This window comes from Filicampus tigris, chromosome 19, assembly GCF_054856515.1.
Source record: "Filicampus tigris isolate MCC_2025a chromosome 19, RoL_Ftig_1.0, whole genome shotgun sequence".
NCBI lineage: Eukaryota > Metazoa > Chordata > Actinopteri > Syngnathiformes > Syngnathidae > Filicampus > Filicampus tigris.
In genome coordinates, this window is record NC_141235.1 from 5,101,837 (window position 1) to 5,127,910 (window position 26,074).

At 42.1% G+C, this 26,074-nt stretch overlaps 4 protein-coding genes and 1 non-coding gene across 9 annotated transcripts in view; 1 reads left to right on the forward strand and 4 right to left on the reverse strand.

Annotated features, from left to right (window-relative positions):
- Window positions 1–7,734, reverse strand: part of rac1a (Rac family small GTPase 1a) — a 32,850-nt gene extending 25,116 nt beyond the window's left edge. For all 4 annotated transcript variants that reach the window (XM_086016674.1, XM_086016671.1, XM_086016670.1 and 1 more), the window contains exons 1-2: window positions 7,494–7,734; window positions 4,898–4,991 (exon numbers count right to left, since the gene is read on the reverse strand). The gene's annotated coding sequence lies outside the window, so the exon portion shown is untranslated. The remainder of the gene's footprint in view (window positions 1–4,897; window positions 4,992–7,493) is intronic.
- Window positions 1–8,804, forward strand: part of cyth3a (cytohesin 3a) — a 25,947-nt gene extending 17,143 nt beyond the window's left edge. The window contains exons 8-13 of the mRNA XM_086016668.1: window positions 1,230–1,378; window positions 1,509–1,620; window positions 3,189–3,265; window positions 5,403–5,474; window positions 5,559–5,713; window positions 6,866–8,804. Coding sequence (XP_085872794.1) covers window positions 1,230–1,378; window positions 1,509–1,620; window positions 3,189–3,265; window positions 5,403–5,474; window positions 5,559–5,713; window positions 6,866–6,938 — 638 coding nt within the window. The 3' untranslated portion in view covers window positions 6,939–8,804. The remainder of the gene's footprint in view (window positions 1–1,229; window positions 1,379–1,508; window positions 1,621–3,188; window positions 3,266–5,402; window positions 5,475–5,558; window positions 5,714–6,865) is intronic.
- Window positions 3,391–3,463, reverse strand: trnav-uac (transfer RNA valine (anticodon UAC)). Its single transcript has one exon. It is a non-coding gene; the product is annotated as a tRNA-Val (tRNA).
- On the reverse strand, window positions 8,600–19,373 carry usp42 (ubiquitin specific peptidase 42). Of its 2 annotated transcripts, none has more exons than XM_086016663.1 (18): window positions 19,209–19,373; window positions 17,669–17,915; window positions 17,042–17,248; window positions 16,827–16,937; window positions 16,574–16,673; window positions 16,381–16,448; window positions 16,232–16,302; window positions 16,048–16,130; window positions 15,843–15,954; window positions 15,627–15,767; window positions 15,305–15,405; window positions 15,032–15,197; window positions 14,328–14,963; window positions 14,063–14,145; window positions 12,404–13,405; window positions 11,162–11,427; window positions 11,006–11,081; window positions 8,600–10,133 (listed from the first exon to the last, which is right to left on the reverse strand). In XM_086016663.1, exons 2-17 carry the CDS (start codon window positions 17,904–17,906, stop codon window positions 11,044–11,046), a joined length of 3,423 nt encoding a protein of 1,140 aa, XP_085872789.1. In that variant the 5' UTR covers window positions 17,907–17,915; window positions 19,209–19,373; the 3' UTR covers window positions 8,600–10,133; window positions 11,006–11,043. The 2 variants fall into 2 exon arrangements, with proteins under 2 accessions (XP_085872789.1, XP_085872790.1); XM_086016664.1 differs by lacking the exon at window positions 19,209–19,373 and adding an exon at window positions 19,129–19,152.
- A 927-nt stretch (window positions 19,374–20,300) lies between these two features.
- On the reverse strand, window positions 20,301–25,920 carry eif2ak1 (eukaryotic translation initiation factor 2-alpha kinase 1). The gene is made up of 15 exons (XM_086016667.1): window positions 25,406–25,920; window positions 23,899–24,066; window positions 23,681–23,817; window positions 23,340–23,383; window positions 23,096–23,195; window positions 22,942–23,022; window positions 22,762–22,855; window positions 22,616–22,664; window positions 22,050–22,452; window positions 21,626–21,734; window positions 21,403–21,509; window positions 21,203–21,317; window positions 21,047–21,126; window positions 20,736–20,969; window positions 20,301–20,640 (listed from the first exon to the last, which is right to left on the reverse strand). The coding sequence occupies exons 1-15, from the start codon at window positions 25,572–25,574 to the stop codon at window positions 20,512–20,514; spliced, it is 2,019 nt and encodes a 672-aa protein (XP_085872793.1). The 5' UTR covers window positions 25,575–25,920; the 3' UTR covers window positions 20,301–20,511.
- Between the last annotated feature and the right edge of the window lie 154 nt (window positions 25,921–26,074).

Below are 26,074 nucleotides of genomic sequence, written 5' to 3' on the forward strand. Positions count from 1 at the left end.
CGCAGATTTAAGTAACATCGCACCTCACAGCTCTGTGCGGCAGATGAGCAGCCAGCAGAGAGCCGCTACATCCATTATTCACAAAGAGACAAGCTGGCTGAGTGAAAACACAGTCTGGTGACTAACACAGTAACAACAACACACTAGTAAATATTTGAAGATGTTTTATAGTGGGAAATAGGCTGCTCGTGCATACATGGGGAGGCAAAAGCAGGGAAGTTGAGCAGTACACAGATAGTACAAAATGTGTATTTACATTGCATCTATCTATCCATCTATCTATCTATAAATATGTGTACACATCTATCTATAAATATATATATATATATATATATATATATATATATATGTATATAAATCTATTTATGTATCTATCTATAAATATATATATATATATATATATATATATATATATATATATATATATATATATATATATGTATGAATCTATCTATCTATCTAGGCAGAAAAATCTCATGTTTTCCTGTAATTCTGTTGAAAACAATAATGCAAAATCAGTAGCTTGCTACTAGCTAGCAACAGCATCTATCCATCTATCTATCTACAAATATATAAATCTATCTATCGATCTATCTGGGTAGAAAAATATAATATTTTTCCTTAATTCTGCTGAAAACAATAATGCAAAATCAGTAGCGCGCTACTAGCTAGCAACAGCATGTATCTATCTATCTATCTATCTATCTATCTATCTATAAATATATAAATATATCTATCGATCTATCTGGGTAGAAAAATATAATGTTTTTCCTTAATTCTGCTGAAAACAATAATGCAAAATCAGTAGCGCGCTACTAGCTAGCAACAGCATGTATCTATCTATCTATCTATCTATCTATCTATCTATCTATAAATATATAAATCTATCTATCGATCTATCTGGGTAGAAAAATATAATGTTTTTCCTTAATTCTGCTGAAAACAATAATGCAAAATCAGTAGCGCGCTACTAGCTAGCAACAGCATGTATCTATCTATCTATCTATCTATCTATCTATAAATATATAAATATATCTATCTATCTATCTATCTATCTATCTATCTGGGCAGACAAATACCATGTTTTTCTGTAATTCTGTTGAAAACATGAATAATGCAAAATCACTACTTGAATGAAGAATAATCCAACCCTAATTCCAAATTATTTCACCCACCTTTTATGTCATTGTCCAATTACATCGATTTTAACTCGTTTGACTGGTTTTCAGATACTTGCTACGTGCTATCATTTGCTATCATCATGCTGAACACCAGCCTGCATAACCCCAACGTCAGGGACAAACCCCCCGTGGAGCGTTTCATCTCCATGAACAGAGGGATCAACGAAGGAGGAGACTTGCCGGAGGAGCTTCTCAGGGTGAGGAGCCGTCGCACGGAGGGGTTTTTGTACCGCGGTGGCCTCCCTTGACATAATGAGCCTTACTTTGCAGTTTTCTACTCTGATGAACAGTATCACAACCATGCCCCCCTTGCCTTTTTATCTGCAGAACCTTTACGACAGTATCAAAAACGAGCCATTTAAAATCCCCGAGGATGACGGGAATGATCTGACGCACACCTTCTTCAACCCCGACAGAGAAGGCTGGCTCTTAAAGCTTGGTATGTAAAAACGCTATGACAAATCGTCTTGAAATAATCGATGGAATCAAAATCGATAAGTCTTCCCTATCTTGATTGATTGACGACATTAAGAACAATGCGCAATTTGAGTAGGTCACAAATATGAGTTGAAGCTATTACTAGTGGTATTATTATGAAAGCTCACATCAAACAGGGACAATGGGTCTTCAGACTGGGGCATCTCATCTTTTGTACGATTAGAGGGACCCCCCCCCCCCCCTTGCCCCCCATCCAGTCCTACAGTCTGTCAGAACATGTAGTCATGCTGAAGCTTTTAGAGAATGCACCGGTGGGGAATGTGTGCCCAACTGCTGTGTAGCTGCTCATGTAGAGAAATAATGGAGACCTTCTCCCCTTTTCATTATCCTCCCTCCCTGGTCGTGCCCTGCTGGCCTGACGAGCCCCCACCATTCCACTCCCCCCCCCAGCTTCCTCTGCATTCTCTGGCTCTGGCTTTTCAGTCCCCGGCCAGTCGCGCTTGCCAGATCAGCAAGTTCGGTCCCGCTTTTTCCCATCACTGAATTCCATTTTCATTTGAACAGCATCAGAGGGGAGGCCGCTCGGTTTGGGATTGTTTTGGATGAATGACTCGCTCCGTTTTCCTGTCACTAGTCCCACTTCAGTTTGATAAATACTATCACAGAGCACCATGGGAGGACCGAACATCCTGCTGCGTTTCAATCTATCATCCGGTGTCTAGCGGCAGCCGGTAGATTTTAGTTATAAGCACGAACTCACCTTTTGGGAGGGGTCACTCAACAGTTGCATTCATTCGTTGACAAAATTGGATTCATAATAAAAAGTACTGTATTTTTCCAGCCAAGAAAATAGATGAATCCCCCTTTTTTTTTTTTTTTGAGAAAAATAATTGCATCCAGAATCTTCAGAGTTCGAACACAGACTTTACCAAACAGTTGAATATTATTTCAAGCTCAGTTTTTTACCCATAGAAAAAAATGGCGAGGGAGGGGCCACCACCAAACACCAAGAGGGTGAAAAATATTGTAGAAAAAATGGAAATAATAAATATGAAAACATGATCAATGTTGTTAATTAAGATGCAGATATTGCTGATTTTTTTATAAGTCATTACAAAATTCTTCATATTAATGACATTGATTTCACACCCCTGTCGAGAAATCTGGGTCAAGTGAACATTACATATTGATTACATCAGTTTAACGGCTGCTTGGTGCAAACTGTGCATAGTGCTAAGCCAAAATGTTGTTTTGTATGATGCAGGTTAATTACATCACTGAAATTCACTAATCCAAATAATCTACTTTTTGCACAATGCAGGCAGATGGCGGGATTGCGTGTCTTGAAAAAAAATTTCTTTAACAGAGGAATTGCGACTCAGCACTTTTGCCTCCAATTTGGGCCAAGCCGATTATTTGTTTATGCGATTTGTACGTGTGAGAACATTGATGTGTGAGAATTTGACTCGTGAGAGGTAACCCTGAATGCCATCTTGCCGCGCAATCACACCTCCAACTGCTCAAATGGGATTCATACTCGAACCCTTGTTCTTTTCCCACTGTGTGCAGGCGGCAGGGTGAAGACGTGGAAGAGGAGGTGGTTCATACTTACAGACAACTGTCTGTATTACTTCGAATACACAACCGTGAGTATAAATGTGATTCCACATGAGCAGGATTTACCTGTGGGCAAACGTTTTTTTTATTTTTTTATCTTTTTAACTCAAGGGCCGCAATTGATTTTTAAAATGAGGCAGAACTCATTAAAATGTGGTTCCACGGGGGATCGAACCCAGGACCTTCTGCGTGTAAAGCAGACGTGATGACCACTACACTATAGAACCACATGGACACAAATATGTGACAATTAGTTCAGGGGAGGTTAAGCTAGCATGTAGCATTAGGTCAAAAGGTTTTTACCCCCAGGTTGACTCTTTGACCGATATGAGCCTCACGCCAACACCATGGGACACATCTGCACGCTGCACATCTGGCCCCCGTGCAAAATGATTCAACCTGCTGCATGTCACTACACACACCGTATTGTGAGGACAGCCACACACACGCGCGCGCGCGCACACATACGTACATGACTATGTTAGATGGATGCACACACTCCCCTTCCTGTGCCCTCTCATTTGTAGTAAGATGACATGAAGGATGCAGGGCTCTTCCTCAAGGTCCACACATATACACACACACGTGCGCACTAACACACACACACGCGTCTGGCCCTGTATGCTATAACGGTGCACAAGCAGGAGGCTGGAGAGCATCGGGTTACGTCTCCCTGGGGCGCTGTCCCCTACGTGACCAGGATGAACAAGAAAAACACTTATATTGCCACCTCAAGGTGTTACTTCGACACCTTTTTTTTCAGCTGAGGTGGAAATAGGAAATTTGGACAGCAAAGGCAATTCAATTTTATTTGTAAAGTGGCTCTGTAAATTGAATTCAACGTAAATCCAATTGTGGTGTTGTGTATAAAAGCAAAAATACAACTCTGTTACTGTCAAACTACTTCTAGACCTAATTGTGTCCTTACGTTGTATTTAGAATTGTATTTTTGGGGCACCCATTTTAATGGGGATTTTCTTTGGAGATGGTTTTTTTTTTCCCCAGAAAACAAAATTGTGATCTTTACCTGGGGAAAAGAAGTTTTGAGGGGATTTTTGTTTGTTTTTTAGTAGGATTTGTTTTTACACTTTACTGCACTGTGTGGAAAAATGTTGTTTTTCCTGGGATTTTTTTTTAACTATTATTGCGAGGGGGGAATTTGTTTTTTGCCTGAAAAAGTTGCGCATTATTTTGCTCCGGATAAAAAATAAAAATTTTTTTTTTTTTTTTAAATCCCCCAAATGTTTTTTTTCTGTGGAAAAAAAAAAGATTTTTTTTTAGATTAAAAAGCAGCTTTTTTACAGGGATAAAAATGGCCACTTTTATCAAAGATACAAAACAGAATTCATTTTATTCAGAAGAAATAAGCACTATATTCTCCCTCAAAAACACTTTTAGCAAGTTACTTGCAGACAGGAAAAGTTGTGCACTTTTATGTCAGGGGGAAAAAAATTTGATATTTGTGGAGAAAAAAGTTAGATGGCACCAAAGGCCTACCTTTGTCTCCTTAGGTTTTCAACAGCAAAGTCATATAGTGGTACCTCGACTGACGAGTGCCCCGACTTATAATTTTTTAGTGATCCGAGCCATCACTCTACCAAATTTTTTGCCTTTAGTTGCAAGCAAAAATGTGGAGTGCTAGATGCAGCGAACGCACTCACCTCCCTTGACAACAAGCAGCAGTTTGGCAGGTAGTGAACAATTCTTCAAAAAAAGAGCTTCCAGCTTTTTATTGCCACTCCCAGGTGAGTTTTACTGTAAAGGTAAAAAAACAAAAAAAAAACAAGAATTACACAATGTGCATTAAACAAACCACTATATTAAAAAAGTCTGTTAGCTTACACACAAAGCGAAACACCATAGACGGGCGACCGAAACTAGCCTTGAAGTTCCAGTGTTATAACGCATATTTACATAGACAACGCATGTAGACAGACAATACAATAATAATACCAAGCATATCTTCTTTATCCTCTGTGAAAAAGGACAAATGATATTGCAGCTTACTGAGCAATGTGACTTCTTTTTGTGTAGCCACGTATTTTACTCTTTCCTGCCAAAGGCAGGCACACCAGAGGTCAGCATAATCTCCCGATGCACTAACTGTTTAGGTCCTTACATTCTATTTAAATTACGTTATGAGGTAACGCTGACGTTTCTTCCCAGGATAAAGAGCCACGTGGAATCATCCCCTTGGAGAACCTGAGTATCCGAGAAGTGGATGAGCCCAGGAAACCGGTAAGGACGCACGACAAATTCCTGACATTTTCTTACTCTGTGACTGATTTTCTCACGGTCTCGGCTATTTGTTACGTCCGCTAGAACTGCTTCGAGCTCTACAACCCCAACCACAAAGGGCAGGTCATCAAGGCCTGCAAAACGGAAGCGGACGGGCGCGTGGTGGAGGGCAACCACGTGGTTTACAGGATATCGGCCCCCACGCCCGAGGAGAAGGAGGAATGGATCAAATCCATCAAGTGAGCGCGGCTGTGTTTGCGCGGATCCATTTACACCGAGGGGGCACTTAGCCACATCCCATGTGTCGGCTTCTCATGGGTGACCTTGACGATGACACACCACTTGTACGTGTGTGTGTGCGTGTGTGTGTGGCATGAATATCCAACACAAACGCAACAATGGAAACGCACGCGCGCACACACACACACACCGGTGACCGAACAGGAGTCTGTTTCTCACACTTCTACACAAGATAACACACTGAGGTGACTTCGGCTTTGTTGGATAAGCTCACTTCCCTTTGATCAGCGCAAGCAAACACACACGTGCACACCCGCATGCACACACACAAGCCGGCTTGATATCAGAAGTGGTCTGACTAATGTGGCGCATTTGATTTTTAAACTGCACAGATGGGCATGATCCTTCGTAGAGAGTTCATTTGAGTAGTGCGCTACATTTTAAATCAGCGATTCAGAGCTGAGTAGGCACGGTAGATAAGTGGTTAGCATGTGGGGGTTCGAATCTCAGCTGTGGATTTCCTATGTGGAGTTTGTCCAATCTCTCCGTGCTTGCGTGGGCTTCCTCCAGGTACTCCGACTCACTCTAATGTGACCCCACAAAGTGCTAAAGAAAATAGATGGATGGCATTTCAGAGCTCGAAATTGTATTACAGACCTTGTGTGCTCTCTAATGGTGCTACAATCCACTTAGCATTGACGTGCATGTAAATGGAGCAATTTGGGGTGAAAGTGTTAGGCTGCTTCAAAGATGGAAATCCACCTGATTCAAAACTGCGAGGCAGTGAGCGTTGGAGTGTTTCTGTAACTCCAAACATTTACAAATCTAAAATACAAGTGGATAGACTGACTTAGAAACAATATGTCAACATAATGTCATTTTTGTCGGAGAATAGGTCAATTTAAAACAGTAAAAATTTGCAATATAATGTAATAATGATTACATATGAAATCGATGGTGGATTCTGGCATGTGCAATATGTGCGGCCGCACAGGGCGGCACGGTTTGGGGGACAAAGACGCTAACCACTCCTCCAGAATAATAAAACATACTGTAACATTAGCAGGTGTCTTGCAGCGGTGCGTCATACAGTATTTACATCGGATATATCATTAGGTTGCTCAGTAATGATTTCTCTCCACTCTCCCCAGAGCCAGCATCAGCAGAGATCCATTTTACGACATGTTGGCCACCAGGAAGAGGAGGATAGCCAATAAGAAATAACCAAAGGCTTGTTTCAACGTCTCTCCTTTGCATCACTGCCACGTCTGAGGCCAGCAGAATCAAACTTTCGCTTGTGGATCACCACTGGGGTGAAAGCAATGAAGAACTACAGTTAAGAGTCTGTGCAGCGTTTTGGTGGGACGCGTCTGGAAAGACATTGGCACCCTCTGGAGGATATTACGAGACATGAACGACATGTACTTGATCGATTCAGCTGAAGGGTACCAATTCTCAACAATCCTGTCCTATCCTGATGGGAAGCCTCAAAGCTAATTAATCAGCTGGTCTGATTTGTATATGCAAAACGCACTGATTTACTCGTAGCTATGGACAAATACAGAACTCTAATACACTCAAAAAGGTTATGGATAGCGGGCTTTCAGGTGAAATTTCAGGATGAAACTAAAACGCAAGTGGTGCCTCGAGAGGCGAGTGAGCCGAGATACAAGCCGCTAGCTTAACGCTAATAACTCAAAACGTCGATGTGTTGTATCCCATTAAGCAAATTAATTTTAACAAAAAAGTGGACAGACAATATAACAATACAATACTCACAGGCGTATATCCTTTGTTCTCGGCGTGAACTGACTAATATTTTAGTGGTTACACACATATACATTTTTATTAATATTATTAATATAATTTTCCTTTCCCGACCAAGGACGTGAAACACTCGACCATCTTGTATCTTATAAGATTGTTCTATAAGGTTATCATTATGTCGGAGGTGGGTTAAGAGTCGGGGACGAATATGTTGCCTGTTACACGTGTTCAATATTCACGACCAAAATTAATGCGTGTGGGGAAAGCCGGAAGCTGTTTTGACTCCGTGGATTGTGACGTAACGGAATGTAGCCAATCAAAGAAGCGCCATGCCTGGAGAACAAGGAGGCGACGGTAAATATAACAAAATGTCCATCATAACATTTTTTATTATAAAAGGGGCCTCCCCAGACGGCAGGATGTATTTTCCAAAGCAAATCTTTTTCTTTTTTTTTCCGACACCACCATTTTCCAACGCTCCTGTTCGGAAACACTCGTCAACAATCGGCGCACACTCGGAAGTGCCTGTCTGCTCGTCTTCACGTTTGCAAGATCACGTGTGACCACGCGAGACGTCTGCCTAGGAGGAGGACGGGTTTCAAAACTGACACAACCAATACGACTAAAAACTGTTAAATGAGTGATTTTCAGTCTCTCGATGTAGGTCTGTCAAAGGTTTTTTAAAAATTCATTGTGCCCATATACACTGCTTACTGATGGCCAATGCAGACATATCAGGAGCATAATTAATAGAATTTCCATTCATTTTAATGGGGAAATCTTATTTGTGATTTGAATTAAGGGCGTGGTCACGGAGTGGATTAAATTTGTGTTGGGTTGGATTAAACACTAGAACATGTTTTTCAAAGGTTTCAAGGTGGCGAAATTATGATCACTGATAAAGTGCAATTGACATTCGTCCTGAAATTCCATCTAAACGCCATGTATCTCAACTTTTTTGTGAGTAGTGTATTTCATTTGTGGAAATTACGCATTCCGATTGTTGGAATATTGTTTAGCAGAGTGGGAATAATTTACATTAAGGAGTTACTTGGTGTCTTTTAAGAGAAGCAACACTTCTAAAGATGTGTAAACAACACATTTGATGAAGATCCACCTTTGTGATTTCTTTTGTAATTTATTTCCTTAGTTATTTTTTAAACAAAATCATCAATTTACAATCTGCATGTATATAATGTACATATTTTTTGTTGTTTTTATGTATTTTGCAAGTGATTGAGTGACTCATTGTTTAGTTCAACACTTTACAATCATGGAAATGTGTGTAAATGACATTAGCAAGAGAATAAAGATGCAAAATGATGGTGGGGCCGGGAGTTAAAAAAAAACAAAAAAAAAACACTACAGAATTTTGAAAAAATTATATGACCACTGAGCAGTTCTTTGGTTAAGACATAAATCATGTTCTTTTGTTTTGCTTGTTTTTTTGTTTGTTTTTTAAATTACTAGACCTCTGAACAAAAGGTAAGCTTGCATTCATTTAAGTGCTTATTTACTGTATGGTGTAGACATGAATATTACAATCTATTTTGTAAAAAATACAAAACTTTTAACCAACCCCCAAATATTTTGAATTCATCACTTCTCCGGCTATTACAGTTCAGTTTTCCGCACACAATGACAACAGTACAATTTCTGACATAAACAAAATGTATTTTAAGGCATTTACCTTGTACAATGTATAAATGCTGACATGCTAAATTAAAGGAATAATACAAGTTTTCAACTTCTGTCAAAAAGTTGCAAAACAAAACACAATCCGTACTCATTGCTGACTTAAGTCTAGAGGAATATGAGCAGAATTAACAAGTTTGTCTAAAAACAAATAAAGCAAAACAACATCTATTTATAATCCTGATACAGGAGTTTCATATATATGTATAAAAGTAACTGATAGTACAGTTCAAAAATTAAATTCACAGTATTCCTTTTGATGCTAGAAGACGCAAACTGGATTTTCAGGGTTTTTTCCCCCCCCCATTTAAAACTGCGATTACATGATCTTTTCTTCAGTTTCGTTCTAAACCAAATGTGAGCTGAAAGAGAGAAAGGAATGACTCGGAGAAGAAGAGAAACGAGTTAAAAAATACTAGAGTGCGTTAGAAAAAAATAAAAAATAAACTAAACAAACGCAGGGGAAATGTGCTCAAGTCAGTCCAGGGTATCGTGGAGGTATTAGTGAGTGAAGCCTTACTTGCTTGTTTGTTTGTTCATAATTTCCACAACTCCCACCCGTTCCCCCCTTCCCCCCCAGTGGTGAAGATGAAGGAAACTCAAAATCATCCACGCGCATAGCGACCTTCCAAACTTGTTTTCAGCAGCGCGTGCGTTTCCCTTTAATATGAAGCGGGTGGAGGATGATGAGTTTTCAAGTCCTGAGTTCCACTGAGCAGCAGTCGAGATGTTTTAAGCGCCAGGCTTTGTGTGTTCCATACACGTATATATATATATATATTAATATTTGTCATCGTTCACGTCCGACAGGAGTAGGAGAATTACTGCAACTAAAATCAATGATTTAAAAAAGAGAACAGTTATAACACTTGACATGTGGTAAAAATACAATTTTTTGTCCCAATGAAGCACCATGTCGTTGAATCATTCCTCTGCTGTGTAGCTCGGCAGGGGGGTCTGGAACCACAAAAGAAGTATTCAAGGAAATGTGGGATGGGATGCTGGGGTGTGCAAGCTTTTATCCTCAGGGCCACAGCAAATTACTTTCAAAGTGGAAGTCAGGTCAAAACTATTCTTTTTTTTTTTTTTTCAAGAATATGTTCCCAGCAGGCCCATTAGTTGTAACACGGCATTCTGATTAATATTGCGTTTGTGGAATATGAGTTAAGCAACAAAATCCACCCGTTTTTAGCCACCTCAGGGGGCGGCCATTTTGTCATTTCTGTCGACTGAAAATGACATCACAACTACTCAGGGATCAGGTGATTATCAATCAGGGTTAAGCTTCAGAAAACAGGCCGACAAAAATGACAAAATGGCTGCCCCCAGAGATGGCTAAAAACGAGTGGATTAACTCTTATTCCACAAACGCAATATTTATCAGAATGGTGTGTTTCAACTAGCGGGCTTGCATAGAACATATGCTTGAAAAAAATATGTTTGAGGCCATTTTGGCCTCATACCGCCCTCTGCTGTCGGCTGGAATTGATGACTAAGCGCCCCATTCCGAATGTCACGGTTAACCTGTTTTCTCGGTTTGGTTCATGTGATGTTAGCAATGCGAGCCGGAGGGCTCAATTCCAGTTGACAGCAGAGAGCAGTGCAGGCCCAAATGGCAGCGCTCTGACATTTTTGACTTCCACTTTAAAACGGACAGATGAGCTACAACGTTTATAGACGAGCCTTTTTTTTTCTCTTCTTTTTTTAAGTGAATGTGCCAAATTTTACAGGACTCTTGATAATGAAGGGAGCAGGTTGGCTACAGGGATCTCTTTTTGTATTTTTTTTGAGGGCGGCTAATGTAGTAGATGTCGTAAATGGCAACTCACAGTCAGTGCTTCATGGTACTGTTCAGCACACTGGACCATCAATGGGAGACAACGCTGGCTTGGCTATAACCGTTTCCTGAAACAGGAAGAAAACGCCGCGAGTTTTTATTTCGGACTTCATGCTTACCTTCAGATTTGATCATGAGCGCGACCTACCTGTGTATCCATTAAGGTGGCTGTGAAGGGGCCCGTGCGCAGGTCCGGCGGGGGAGGTGCCATCGTGGTCATAGTCAACGCGGCGGCGTTTGTCTGGCGAGCAGTTGTTCTCGTCCTGCCTGGTGTCCTTGGAGTGGCGCCGTTTGCGGTACTCGCGTTCTTCGCTGCTGCGGGCCTTGTGGCCGCGGCCGTCCGGGCTGTGCTCACTCTGGTGCCGCCTCTTTTTCTTCTTTTTTACTTCGCAGCCTCGTTCTGAGTCGGAACTCCTGAAGAGAGATTGGAAAAAATTAAAAATAAATTATGCCGGTGACTACTGTTGAGACTAATGCAGGAGTGGCAAAGGACAGCAGCCCCATTGAGCAGTTACGAGTCCTGCAATATTGTTGTATTGAATAAATACAAATATAATAGGTTGATTGGTTTATTGTAGATGACATACAAAAGCATTAGCAAAGCATGTTTTTTTTTATAAAATGATTACTTTTTAATAAATACTACAATCAAGAATGAGCATCCCTGATTTCATTATAATAATGAATCATTTTACATAAACAGAAAATAATAATTGTAGTCGAGTAACATTTTTATATTTACTAAATGGCTAAATATAGTTATGTATAAAATAAGAATGCATTGTTATTACATTAAACAATTTTGCATAAAATACAAAAATATTGGTCATTTTTTATTTAAATACAATTTTAAAAAATCATCTACTACAATTTTCTTATAAAATAAACAATTTTACGATAGAAAATAGTAGAATAAGAACTTCTCTATTAAATGTTTATTATTACCATGCATTATTTAATTAAAATGTTTACATATAATAAAGAATTAGTCAAATTATTATTTTTTTAATTTATTAAATAAGTAGTTAATTTATGTCAATTTTTTTTTTTGCCTTAAGTATCAGTGTCTGGTATTGGCATCCTTCATAAGTACCCGATACCTTGAAATAAGGCTGGTCATCCCTCGTTATTTTACTGAACACATTTGAATTACATCAATTTTAAAAAATATATTAATTGGCTTAATCATAACTAACTGATTTTATTATAGTTTTTATTAGGAATTAAAACGACACACACTTTTTTTTTTTTTTTTTTTTAATTAAATCTCATCTCTGGATGACCTGGCCCATTTGTCCATTTTAAAAACCAAATGTGGCACAAAAGTGTCTAGCGGGACAAGTAATGAAAACATTAACAAGAGCGTGTCGTTACAGGTTGACTGACTCACCCACTCTCACGGCATCTCTCTTTATCCTTGGACTTCTTCTTTTTGCTCTTTTTGTGTTTCTTGCCGTGGCGCTCCTCAGAGCTCACAGAACGACCGCTCCTTCGAGGATTTTGCTCCTCCGACCCCGGAAGGGCGTCCCGGCAAGGCGAGCGGTACGGCGAGCGGTTCGGCGCCGCCGTCGACGACGACGGCAGCGTCTCTCTATAGAGCTGGTGGTCCCTTTCCCTGCCGTCGCCCCTCATCCCGCGAGCTTCGCGGCCGTCCTGCTGCCGCCTCCAGTGGCCGTGCGACTTGTGGCGGTAGGAGTGGTCGTAGCTCCGGCGCTGGTGATCGCGGTCTTCCCTGGATCGCTGGTGGTGATACAAGTGGTAGTGATGCGAGCAGCGGTCACGGTCGCGCTCCCTGGGGTGGTAGGCGGTGCGCTGCTCCCAGCGACGCTCGCTCTCCCAGTCGCGGTGGTAATAGTCGGGATCCCTGTACGAGCGGTGATGGTAGTAATGGTGCTCTCTGTAGTCTCGTCTGTAGCGGTTAGCATCCCGCTCCTGACTCCTGTCCCTGTAGTATCTCTCTCTGTCCCTGCTCCAGTCGGACGAGTACTGCCGGTCTCGAGCCCTTTCTCGCGACGGCTGCCTTTCGTAGCCTCTGGAAGCGGGACTAGGCCGCAGCTGCTCCTTGACGTCCGCGCGCCCTTCGGAGGGCGCCGCCGACGCGCCGTTCGTCAGCGGGGCGTCGGCGACTTTATCGGCGCCAACGGGAACCTTCGGTAGAGCGGCGCTGGCGCTGTGAGAGGAGTCGGGCGAGCTGGCTGCAGGACTGACGGACGCGGACTGGCTCGATGCGGAGGAATGGGTTTTGTTAGTAGAAGCCGCTGCGGCTTCGCTAGCCGTTTGCTGAGGCGGGGGATCGGGCGCACACGAAGCCCTTATGTCGGGAGACGCTTGCTGGCTTCCGCTGGCGACAGGTTGGAGCCTCTGAACAGAACTAGACTGGGATGCTTCTTTGCTGCAAGCATGAGGACAAGACGTGCAAGGTCAAGAGTGGACAAAAGTGAACGCTGCAAAAGCGCCGTTTTTTTTTTTTTTTTTAACATTCTCCTCTTTTTTTCGCTACAAATCTTGTCTGTTCCATTGCTTTAATTTGTTATTATTGTGTTTGAATAGCAAAACGTGAGTTTAGTGACTTAATGCTAGGGCTGAATGATTTTAAAAATAAGTGAATTTCGATCCCATTAATCTGTATTACAATTACCAATATACGATTTATGATACATAAATGTTTTGGTCTTAGAGCCTAAAATGAAGCGAGAATTAAAATGGAAGACAATTTATCTACTTCAATTAGCGATAATAATCCAAAGAAATCTGTGGCCCTAAACTTTAGACGTTTTTTTCCATTCCAATGAAAGCCACACATTTTTCAGGATAATGTTGTAAAATAAGTTTGAAATTATTTTTGAATGTCATAGTTTCTACATATTTATGGTTAAACTACTAAAACAGGTCATTCTAAAAAAAATTTTTTTTTAGATTTTTAGAGAAGATTTAGGGGGCTTCAATTAATTAAGCTATTTGAAGCACTGCTCAGTCCCCATCTTAAATTATATCAAATTAAACACTTGCAAGAGCAAGTTTTAACACTCCTGTTGTATTGGAAAGCTACCTTGGTTGACAGTGGTCAGTGTGCAGTCCATTCATGGTGGATGTCCCCTCTGATGACAAATTTCCATCACTACTGACAGAGACCTAAAAGGCAAAAAAAGAAAGTCATTTTAATGACAGCACAACGTGCCAACATATAATCATCAGAGATCATTGCCAGATCCAATACAAGACAAAATCTCATTTCGAGTCGTGTGTGACTTGCACATTGGATCTCATTATATTAAGTTGCTGTCATGTATTGTCGTGAGATTGTCGTAGCTTACCTTTTCAACACCATTATGTCCATTGACTTTTTGAAGTCCATAATGGTGTCCATTTTGGATAGTTTTAGACAGGCTGTGTGTAATTCCATTCAAACCGTTTCCATTGTGGTGCGTGTCAGAGTCCACGTTTGCAAAGTCATCCCTTGTTCTTTTGTTCCCATTCAGGTGACTCTCCACTGAGCAGCCGTTATCCAGCGCTCCGCCGTTCTCCTGGTCCGACTCCTCCGACAACTCTTGGCTGTACGGCACCAAGAAGGACGAGCCGTTGCCTCCGCCCTGGTGATCCCCGTTGCTGCGCGGCGTGCCGTTGGCGTGGTTAAGCTGACGTGGGATGAAGCGAGCGTCCGAGGTAGACTGGGAGGAGGAGGAGGCTGAAGAGCCGGAGGACGAGGCGGCGGAGGAGCTGCTGGCTGATGACGAGGAGGAAGCCGGGCGATTCGGTTTGCCTTGCCCGATGCAGAAGGACAGCTTCAGGCGCTTCTCGTGCTCGGGGATCGCTGAGGGCTGGCCGGCCAAGTGCGACGCGGAAGAAGAAGAAGAGGCTGCGCCGTGGTTCGCTTTTCCCGCAACACTGCTGCTGGTGCTGGGCTTGGGACAATCCCTCAGAGATCCGTTCCCATTCATGTGGAGGGAATTCTGCAAGGAACATTTTGGTCATGATGATCGGAATATCAAATGCTCATATCGTTGGGGATCAACGTTACCTTGGCCATGTGCGGGGGCAGCTGCGGTCCGATGAAGCCGACGTTGTTGTGATGGCCGGCCGTGTTGATGCGGGGTATCACTACGGGTCTTGGTGAGGACTGACCGGGTACGGCGGAATTATGGGTCATGTGACCATAGTCCCCTTCTTTCTTGCCATCGCTGGACCTAGTGAAACAACAACGGTGGACACGTTACTAATGAGAAAAGACGGACGGGCATGTCAAAAAGGTCAACGGGGAATGTGCATTATTTGAGGTTAAAAGTCCACTCACTTGATGTAGAAGAGGACATAAGCCTGCTGGTTAAGAACAGATCTGATGTCGCTGACAGTCACAGAGGAATCATTCATCTGAAACCACTGACCATTGCTTGCCTGGCAGACACAGAAGAGGGAATAGCAGCATAAACACAAAGCAAAAAAGTTGGATTATCATATTTACACTTTTGAAAGCAGTGCCCAATTGATATTTAATGACTTCCTAAGATCTTTGCGTGAATTCCAAATGTATTTGATTGCCCATTTCAGAGCGAGCGAGCGAGCGAGCTTGTGGCAACCACAAAACGCAACAAATTGGCCCATAGTAGACGCAGTACCTTAATATAGCAGAAGTAGTGTCCGGCATGGCAGCTGAATCCAGAGTGGACGAGAACAGCAAAGAGCCCGTAAAGCTGGGCCTCTCCTTGCGACGTGGACATGAAGGGCCGCAGGTCCAGGTACTCCGGATATTTCACATCCTGATGAGCAAAGACAAGCCGATGAATATGAAAAATAACTTGCAAACAATCCAAAATAAACATACTGGAACATACTTTTGTGATTTTTCCTCCACTGAAGTTGGCAAAGCGTTTCAGCGACAGGGTGAGCACGTTGGAGCTGCGATGGATCGTGAATCTCTTTGAGGCTGTGACCATTTTTTTGCACCTGGGAGAGATATTTTCCTTGTTATGGGCTGCAAAACAACAGGTAAAAAAAAAAAAGCCTTTCTAAAAATCTTATCTTTGTACAGAAACTTACTTGGAGCACTTGTAGGCATTCTCGCCGTCCAACTGCTCCGGTTTGACAAACTGCTCAAGAGCCTTTGAAACACTCGGCGCCATCTGCAACGAGAGCCAATCTACAAGTTAAATACCTTCAAAAACATGTTTATTATTGGGACAAAGCACAATAGATAATGATGAAGTTGATTCCAAGGAGTTACTTTAATTTCTAGAGTGATGTCCAGAAAAGGGTCGAATGTATCAGAAACTGCTTTGCAGTTTAAACATTTAACTGAAAAAGAAACAAAAAAGGTCATCAGATTAAACATGCTATAAACATAAAAACCATACACGGACGTAACAAACATACCTCTGGACCTTAGGTAACCACCAAATACCTGATGAATGAAAGTGGTTGCCTGCGTTTGCCGGTCCAATCTGCCATACGACAAAAAAAAAAAAAAAAAAAGGGCTCAACTAACCAGCAAATATTGACAAACGCAACAACAAATTATTTTCCCCTGCATGTGCTACGCAAATCCTCCACTAAGGCTGAAACGTACTTGGTTCCAGGTAAGCAGGACTTTTGCATAGCATCCACCGTGTACCTAATAAATTCATGGGCATCCTCCTGGCTTCCATAGCGAAAGTGCTTTGCAATCCCTGCGTTGGGGGAGGAACAAAACATAGGTCAAGATACATAAACGGAACTGACTACCAACCTAAAAATGGTTCCCTCCAAATTCATGAATGTAAACAGATAAACAGCGCCGCCTGTTGCTCACGCTGGGTACATACATCTCACAAAGCACTTACTTTTGAGCTCATTCAGCACACCAATTGGCTTTATAACATTCCCAGAGTTGGCAAAAACCTGAATGATGTGGTTTTGCATGGTGCACATCATACAGAAGCCCGGCTCGTGACCTGTGGCAGAACCCCCAAAAAAAAAAAAAAAACAGACATGACTAGGTAGAACCCGTATGGCCTTGATGCGAGCTACAAAGAAAAAACAAAGCCAAAGAACTTACATGTTTTCGAGTGCTCCCGCGACAGCATGTAGTTGGCAAATGGCGGCGTGTAGGTGAGACACTGTAGAGCTGAGTTGAGGAAACAAGTGTTGCCCATGTTCTGTAGGCCGGCGCCTATGCGGTGAACCTGGTTCCACTTCAGGCTAAGACGCTCGGGAGAGAAGAGGACCTTCTGCGGCATGTCAATGCCATCGCCGCTGCACAACACTGGGACACACAACAGACTAAATTTAGACTGTGAGCATTTCTCAAGAGCAGAACACTAACCAGTTCCTGCAATTGTGCTACATTGCCTATTAAGTACACAGAAAGGAAGCTGGGCCATTAAGTTCATAGCGCGTTGTAAAATCACAGGGATAGTGTAAAACTATCTAAAAGACAAAGCATGACTTTTGCGATTAAGAATAGAATATTTTCTATTCTACTGGCACCTTCACACTGGTTCATCTTAATATCAAATCATCTTACTTGTTAGTTTGTTAATAAGATAACCTTTGCTAGAAACTTAATAGACGAATGTGCAATTTAAAAGTATGGTAAGGTATTCATACATAAACGACACAGCTTAGCTTGAACTGTTCATATAAATTATATTAAACCAGACAACACACTCATTTGTCCCCCTACCTTGCTCTTTGGGTCGGTCCACGGAGGAAGGCGTGCTATTGTAGACAACAGCGCCAGGCGTCGGGCCCAAGCAGCCCCCCGGAACCTTCAGTCGCGGCGAGTCGGTGGGGAGGGTGGGTCCCACCGCCCAGCTGCTGGAACAGCTGCTGTCCATCCCGTCTCCACTGGTGAAGGGGGATCTCTTGCAACCGACTGACTCGTGGTCAGAATTTTCGGAGGATCTGTCAACAATGGTCATAGTTCATTGCTGCGGGTGGGGGGGGGGAACAAAAAAAGATTTTAGGAGAGGCAGGAATCACAGTTTTGTTCAAATATTCTTTAAAGCACTTGTCCTCTTTATGTTTAATTCATGAGTGGGATGACTTTGACAAGAGGCAGGGTACACCTTGGATTAGTTGCTGGCCAATCACAGGGTACATATTTTGGATTTTTTAACCCATGAACCTAATATGCATTTAACAATATAATGAATACAATTTAACGAATTTATTACAAAAGCAAAATTTGACCTCTAAATGTTATGTACACTTCCCTAGGAAGCAAGTTGTAAAGGGACGTTGTGGACACAATTTTATAACGTTTAAATGAACACATTGAAGTAGCACAGAGGACTGACGTCATACATGAACAATCGCAACTACACGACTAATATTATATCGTTACCTAATCTCACTTTCATAATTCTTACAAAACAGCAAAGAAATTATGCTAAACGCGATCACGTGTGAATGTGATCATTTGCACGTAGAAGCCAACACTTATCCACAAACGACATTTATCGGAAGAGCAAAAACGTACTTCTGTCGTCATAAAAAAAAAAAACAATCACGTGTTATTACAATTATTCGAGAATTGGCCGCTTAAAGCTTTTACTTTGGCTTTTCCGCTGTCTTGAGTTACGGGGAGAAAAAAAGACAAGGCGAATTTCCTGGTCGGAAAGCAGCTGTTCCCTCCCACTCCTCCGTTACTGACTCACGTTGGCGGCTAGGCCTGTCGCACGCACAGCCGTTCATTTACAATAAAGCATTTCCTCAAACATGAGTAGCTTGTTACGGGAACACAACAATGGCTTTCAAACATAGCTTCGCGCAGTCAACCGAGCCCAACTGACCGCCGCTGTGAACGTTATATGGACGAACGCCATGGAAACGGCAACCATTACGCAAAAGCTAAAGAGCGGTGCTAACACGTCGTGCTAACGTCGTTAGCCGACTTGGCACGATGGACGGAGCTGACATGGCGGAGAGCACAGCGACCCCCTTGGCGAGCAAACAAGACATTACGGTTGCGGTTTTTGAAAAAAAAATACATAAGCGTTTTGGTTATACAGCATGTGGGGGGGCCGTGGCCCACGAACGCGTAGCTAGCACTGAAAGGAGGGGCTCGACACCGGTAGCCGTGTGTTCACTGCGCCGCTCCATTAGACATGACAGGACCGGTGTAAGGATGCCACAACAAACCCGGGCGGCTCTGGTCCACCGGATCGCGACGGCCGCGTCGTTGAATCCCCACTCGAGCACAAACGCGTCGAGACACTCACCTGGAATAGTGTTAAAAGCACGTTTGTAGCGATTGTAAAGCCATTCCTTATTTCCAAGCGGGTGTCCGGCGGTGAACAATGACGTAGATGAGCTTTCCACGGCAACATCCGGGTGCCTGGGATAAAACGAGGGCCGTGATTGGCTCCCTCCACCGTTTGACTGCGTTTCGTGAAGATCCGTCGCACGTTCGTGCCGCCGACCTTTGTGTACATGCACAATCATCACGGTGCGCGTTCCACATGCAAATCAACTCATAAATGACGCAGTTGGATTCGAAACATATTTCGTCTGACGTTATCGCATATGTTACAGTATCTTCGTAAACCATCGATTCCCTTTTAGGGCTCAATATTGCAACAAAGTATGGAGCGCACTTCCTGATCATATAAAACATAGAAAACGAATCCACAAACGCATCAAAACACACAGGTTGTAGTCATTAAACATTCATTCATTCTCCCGAACCAAATAAAAAACACATTAGCAAATGACATTGAATATACAAAGTCCACGCACACCTATTTAAATGTCAAATTTTTGTGATATAAAAGAATTAGACTAATATAAATAATTTCAGAACTTAATATGACCAACAGGGTTTTGTTCAGAATTAACCAATCACATTCAAACTCATGTTAAATGGGAGTCAGCACACGCTTCACCATAAAATGTGTCCGGTTAACCCCAAATAAATGTGGCATGTTTCGGTAGGGTTTTTCCTGTTGTTTTATTTTGTTTTATAGACCTAAAGATATGTGCTAACACTTAGATGTTTTGAACTGTACGTAATTCCCACCACCTTGTCTAGGCCTAGTTCTCGCTGGAGAGAGAGAGAGGGAAAAAAAAAAGAAAAAAAAAAAAATCAGGCCCAAAGCATGATTCACTGTAGGCCCAACATACCTTTTGGAATTATGGTCAAAAAGTTCAAACATGGTTTCATGGGGACCAAACCATAACCTCCCAAACACATGAAAATGTGTGTGCCTTCAAATTTCCCTGGAGGGATTATAATGAATGAAATATTTTGTGAAATTGCTAAGTAACTTTATGGGAACCCTGAATAAGGAATGACACCATATGAACAAAACGAGTCTGCAAAAGGTCTGCTATATATTTGCTTTTTAAATTGTTGACAACAGGGAAAAAAAAAAACCATCTCTGCATAATACCGTAAAACACATTGTCAATAAGTTAATGACACATTGTTTCTAATGCACCTTTCCATACACGTTCCCAAGACCGCACACGCACACACATAAATTAAGTCACTAAATTCAAGATACATCGTGAACCTTTGAAGCGTCAGGTGGTTTCCCGACTCTGACAACTTTGAAAAGCGCCGTGTGAAGTTTGGAGCCGCTGGATTTGTTGCCTCAGATGAAGGATTTCTTCCTCTTGTTCTTCAACCTTTTTCTGCAAACCGCAGATTACCTGAAGGAAGAAAAAGAGGACATGGACATTTCAATGAACTCATTGGAAGACCTGGAAGAAGTTCAAAACACATTTGCTTCCGTCAAGTTACATACCACATCTTTATTGCAGAAGAGTTCGCTCTGCAGAAGCTGGCTGGCCGTGGGCCGCACGCTGGGCTCAATACTCGTCAGCTTCAAGATGTAATCGGCTAGGGCGGGCCATCTGTTGCTGAAGCAGTCTGAAACTTTGCCCTCTCGCAGGTCCTCGAGCGTCCGGACTCGCTCCATCTCTGTTCCGAAGGGCTGGAAAAGCTCAAGAGCAAGCACCCCGACGCTGTACATGTCCGACTAGGAGAGAAAAGACATCTTGAGCAAAGTCAAGCCTCTTTGGATTCCGCTATCATTCGCCGATTATAAATAAATACCTTTGAATCGTAATGGGCGCTTTTCAGTTGCTCTGGTGAGGCGTAGACAAACGTCCCGACACCCGTAGTATGAGGGCAATCTGAAAAGTACGCCACCAACATGCTAATTCAAACAACTTGCTATTCTGATTGTTACATTTGACAATGAGGCGTTACCGCTGTCGGGAGAAATGACGCTTTCATGACTATCGAGTATCAGACCACTGCAGGCCAAACCGAAGTCGCCAATACGAACGTGGCAGTCGTGCCCGTTGAGGAAAATATTCCTTGGCTGTAAAGAAAATAAAAACAATAATTAGCTTCAAGTGCCACTATTTTAAAGCATACAACGCACAGGCTTCCGTTAAAGCACTCACCTTTAGGTCTCTGTGAATTATTCCACGCGAGTGAATGTATTCCACCCCTTCCAGTATCTTTCTTAGCAGACTGAACGTGTGCTCAGTGTTCACACAGCCATAAGGACCTGTGGAGATTGGTGGAAACGTTTCAAACCTTATTCAGTAAGTTCGCCAAATTGGACACGTATTTTGTATTTAAAAAAAAAAAAAAAAAAAAAAAAAAAGGATGCAGAGTGAATACATCTTGAAGCTTGCTCCTCCTTGGGCTTGGAATTCCTCTCCGTCATCCAGTCCTTGAGCGAACGTTCACAAAGCTGCATTTGGATGTAGAGCATCAGGTGGAGGTGGACCTGCGCACACCACACCAGACCAATTTTATTCATAAAGCACTTGTTTTTCGCAGAGGTTAAAGTGCTATTTGTTAGCCCATCTATGGCGTTTCCCAACATGTTAGCATGAATCTAGCCGACTTTACGGCAAAGTTATGTTTTTTTTTTTTTTGAATAAAGAATACGAAATTCACTTTATGGGAGTAGCAATAAACAGCTTGAAGCCGATTTTCTTAAAGAATTTTTCACTATCTGCCTAACTGTTGCTTGTTGTGAAGTGATTTGAGTTGAGCGCCACCACAGTCACATCAATTGCAAATCAAAACGTGCACCTACCTCTTTCGAGTATCTTGCTGCGTGATCCACGTCGTTGAAGGGCTCGCACTTCATTTCAACACAGGACGGGTTGTTGTTGTTGTTGTTGTTGACCTCGACGCTGCTCCTGCTGGACTCCGCCTCTAACAGTCCCGACGTGTCCCAACCGACGGCGGGGCATTTGGAGGTTTTAACCGGCCCTCTCTGTCCCAGGAACACGCAGGGCACGTAGTTCTCGGGGAGACGTCGCATCATGTTCGGACATACCCCCTGGCCCTTCTCTTGCGTCAGCGCTAGCGGTTGGGCGGGTGGGCCATTACTTGGAGGCACAGCGGCGTTTGAAGAACCATTCACTTGTGGCTGGCTTCGGCTTTGGAAAACTACAGAGAAACTTGAGCTATTGCTGTCGGGGTCCTCGTCAGAACTGGAACAAAAGGACGATACGTGTTTAGGCTCACACGGGGAGATGACATTGAAAAAAAATAATCACATATTAGATCACAATCGCAATATTCAGGGGAAAAAAAAAAAAAAAAGGATTATTTTTCTACATAATCCCTAGAATACATGTTTGACAGTTAGTTTACATGTCTTCTTGAGCAGGTGACGCCAGTTCAGGTAGGAGATTTTCTGCATCTGTAAAAGGAGACATTTTGCCATTTGCAACTTTGTCCAGAGGTTACAACAGCGTTATCATCGACATCAACAACAAAAATTGCAGGATTGTCCTCACGTGTCGCGGGCTGAACGTGCTCCATCCAGGCTGTGTGATAGCCGACGATGTTGACATGCTGCAAACTGGACAGCACTTTCACTTCCCTGAGGACCTATTTCGTAAGCGTCAACGGCAACGTCAGTCGCGAGCGGATATTTGGATGTGAAACCAAACTCAAAAATTCCCCTGACCACTCACCTTCATGCAATCCTCCTTTGAGACTTTTTTAATGAGAATCTTCTTCATAGCGTAGCACTGACCATCCAGTTTGTTCACCACCTTTGTCACAGGTGATAGAAATTTGGTGACCAAATGCTCAACAGCCCCAAAAAAAAAAAAATGTGGTAAGCACCTTATAAACATTTCCATAAGATCCTTTTCCAATTCTACCAATTTCTTCAAACTCGCTCAGATAACGTGACGTCTGGGCTTGAAACAGTCCTTCCTTCAGCCTGTGGGAGGACAAACAGCCACATGATGATTCTTAAGAATAATAATAAAAAAAAAATAATAACAACAATACATTTGATTTGTGTGATGCTTTTCAAAGTACTCCGACATGCTTCAACTATTGAAATAGCTAATAGGACACTCACCTTAGTGCAGGGTTGTGAGCGTTGATGCTAAGCTGTTGCTGTTCCTGCAAAATGAGAAGAGAGCATAAACAATACTGAAAGCACAACAAATGGCCACAACAAACAAAGCAACAGATTTATCAATAAAACGATCACATCAATAAAGTCAACTCAAATTTAGGGATGAGCGAGCGCCGATATCAGGCCGATACAGGCCTTATTTTAATGTATCAGGTACTCATGGAGGCTGCCGATGGTATCAAACATCCCTACTAAATTGTAACTTTAACTAACTTTGCATGACATTAAATGGCAATAACATCTAAGGCATTACTGAAGACTTTCTTTTTCTTTTTTTTTACCTGTGGGTATAGTGAGGCGCTAGCAGCATTTAGCAGCTCGGTGAAGGCCCGGTTGTGTTGAAGTCTGACTGTGCCGAACTCGTCGCTTATGGCCAAAGGGGAGAGAAGATTCATCGAAGCTAAGCGCTGGCCAATAACTAAGAGAGACAAAAACAAAATCGGAAAAAAAGTTGAGTCGGTAGGAGGATGTCACATCATTTCAACGCTGCAGTCTGTACCTTTAAATAGCATTCGCGAGCGCGCTGGGTTACTCTCGTAAACAAAGCACAGGTGCTCCAGCAGAGAGCCAAGGAGGAGGTGGTTGGGGATAGCTGAGGCAAACTCTTGGACCGACGGGTAGCGTCTACCCGCCATGAGCACTTCATGGTGGCTGTCAGTGTCAGAAGCTGGACATACAGGGAAACTGTGATGAGAGCACGGCAATACCACACCCGGACATGAGTGAAACTTGTGCCATCTTCAAATAAAAATGTGTGTTTTAATATTATTTGATTAAAACATTTTGAATCACAATTGCAACGCGTAATGACATCATCAGGTATCCTTGAGTATTCAAATGCAAATACTTTTTGTTATACTGTACTCCGTTTGAAAACAGTGGTATCCGTTCATCCCTATTGACCTATTTTTACTATTTTAAGAAGTTTGCTTTGAAATATGGTTACAATATAGATGTAAGGGGCACCCTTGATTTGACATCGATCGATTATTTTGGAAAACAAATACACACTGAACATGACATGCTATATTGAAGTTAGAATTCTCTTACCTTCTTCAATTACTTTAGCTATTATTTCAGCAATGTTTTTTTCTTTTTGATCCATGTTTGCATAACAACACCCAGCGCAGCACAATCCTGTTCAATTTTAAGGCGAATATGCACATCTAGTTAATACATATGGGGGCGTGCACGGCTGTCATGCTTATCTTGAAGTGCCAGTGGCCACCAGACGTCCACCTCACTCTATAAAGAGGGGGGCAGCATGAGATGAGATAATATTTTTAACAGAATGATCATGAAGGGCTGTCAAAAAATATTCTGTACTATTGAAGCCTCCTGATACCTAATCATCATTTACTGTTACTTATTTTTGTAGATCCTTCTGCCCACAGATAATAATGATGCTAAACTTAGTACTGACATATACACTGCCAATACGATTATAGGTATGGCAAGGTCAATTCCTTTGTTTTTGTTGTATACTGAAGACATTCGGGGTTCAGATCCAAATATGAATGAGCCAAAAATCCGGAATTTCAGTTTTTATTTCGTGGTATTTACATCTATTATAGATGTGTACAACAACTCAGTACAGAGCACCTAAACAAGTCTTCTAAATAAGGTCGTGGTGGGGGAATATCTTGCTTCTCCGAATCAGCTGCGTCACCGTCAATAATTCTCACTCGTTCACGTTCAATATTAAAAATGCCCAAGATATCAATCAATTATGAATTCAAGATATAGTATTTATCACTGCCTAAGAGTAACAAAATAGTTCAATTTCGTTACTTCCCATCACTGACGCTATGTTTAGCTTTATTATTAAAATCATGTGTACCCGAACAACAGAATTTCTGTCAGACTTTTATCTAACGTATTGCATCTCAAACCCAGAAGGTGACTACTGGCTAACACTTTAAGCTAATACTGAGTAGTCACCTGCTGCTAACTTTACGCGTGTAAACGTTACATAAGACAAACAATTAAGAAGAAAAGCTGCTTACTGTCAAAGTGTACTTCGTCGTCCTCTTCGGTGGCAAGACTTGGCAGGCTACTGCAGTCATGATTACTAACGGCTTTAAGCAGACGGTTTCGGGAAACTAGAAGCTTATTACTGCTACTAGAACATTCCTCCGATCGCAAGAGCCTACTGGCTGACGTTAAACTGTACATGTTAATTGGCCATAATAAATCACGAAGGATCGGGATTGGCGTGAGCAAGGGCTACCTGTACTTGTTAAAACAAATCGGGTTGCATATTTCCAAAATTCAAACAAACTCTCACGAGTTGCACTCCAGATCGGCGGCCATCTTTCCTCAGACTTGAAGGAAGGGACCGTCCATCAATAAAACGTATTTCTATAAAATATTATTTGCTGTCATTAAAACATGAAACCCTAAAGCAAGCACATATGATTTCAGAACGCTAAATATATGGTTGAAATATATTTTCAATAAAAAATAAGTTGCTCACTATGACAACACTTTATTTCCACCTTCAACACTGTGGCACTTGTACCTGCGCCCTAAAAGCACATTGGCCAAAATTAGCAATGCATTCGGTGATGAAACATTACACGGAGATGTAAAAATTAATTATAATTTATTTATGTAGTACATTTACCTCCATAATGATGAACATGTTTCTTTTAATGAATATTTTTTCTCATATC

Bases quoted from the DNA above. Each gene is read 5' to 3' on its own strand.
- usp42 (XM_086016663.1), bottom strand. From the start codon at position 17,906: ATGACCATTGTTGACAGATCCTCCGAAAATTCTGACCACGAGTCAGTC. The intron at 16,938-17,041 runs GTAAGTTCTTTG...GTTCTGCCACAG, and splicing joins GCGGGAGCACTCGAAAACAT to GTCACGAGCCGGGCTTCTGT. The intron at 14,146-14,327 runs GTAAGCTACGAC...TTTGCCTTTTAG, and splicing joins GACATAATGGTGTTGAAAAG to GTCTCTGTCAGTAGTGATGG.
- eif2ak1 (XM_086016667.1), bottom strand. From the start codon at position 25,574: ATGTACAGTTTAACGTCAGCCAGTAGGCTCTTGCGATCGGAGGAATGT. The intron at 23,196-23,339 runs GTGAGTGTCCTA...GTCCTCCCACAG, and splicing joins GCTCACAACCCTGCACTAAG to GCTGAAGGAAGGACTGTTTC. The intron at 21,735-22,049 runs GTAGGTGCACGT...TGGTGTGCGCAG, and splicing joins CAGCAAGATACTCGAAAGAG to GTCCACCTCCACCTGATGCT.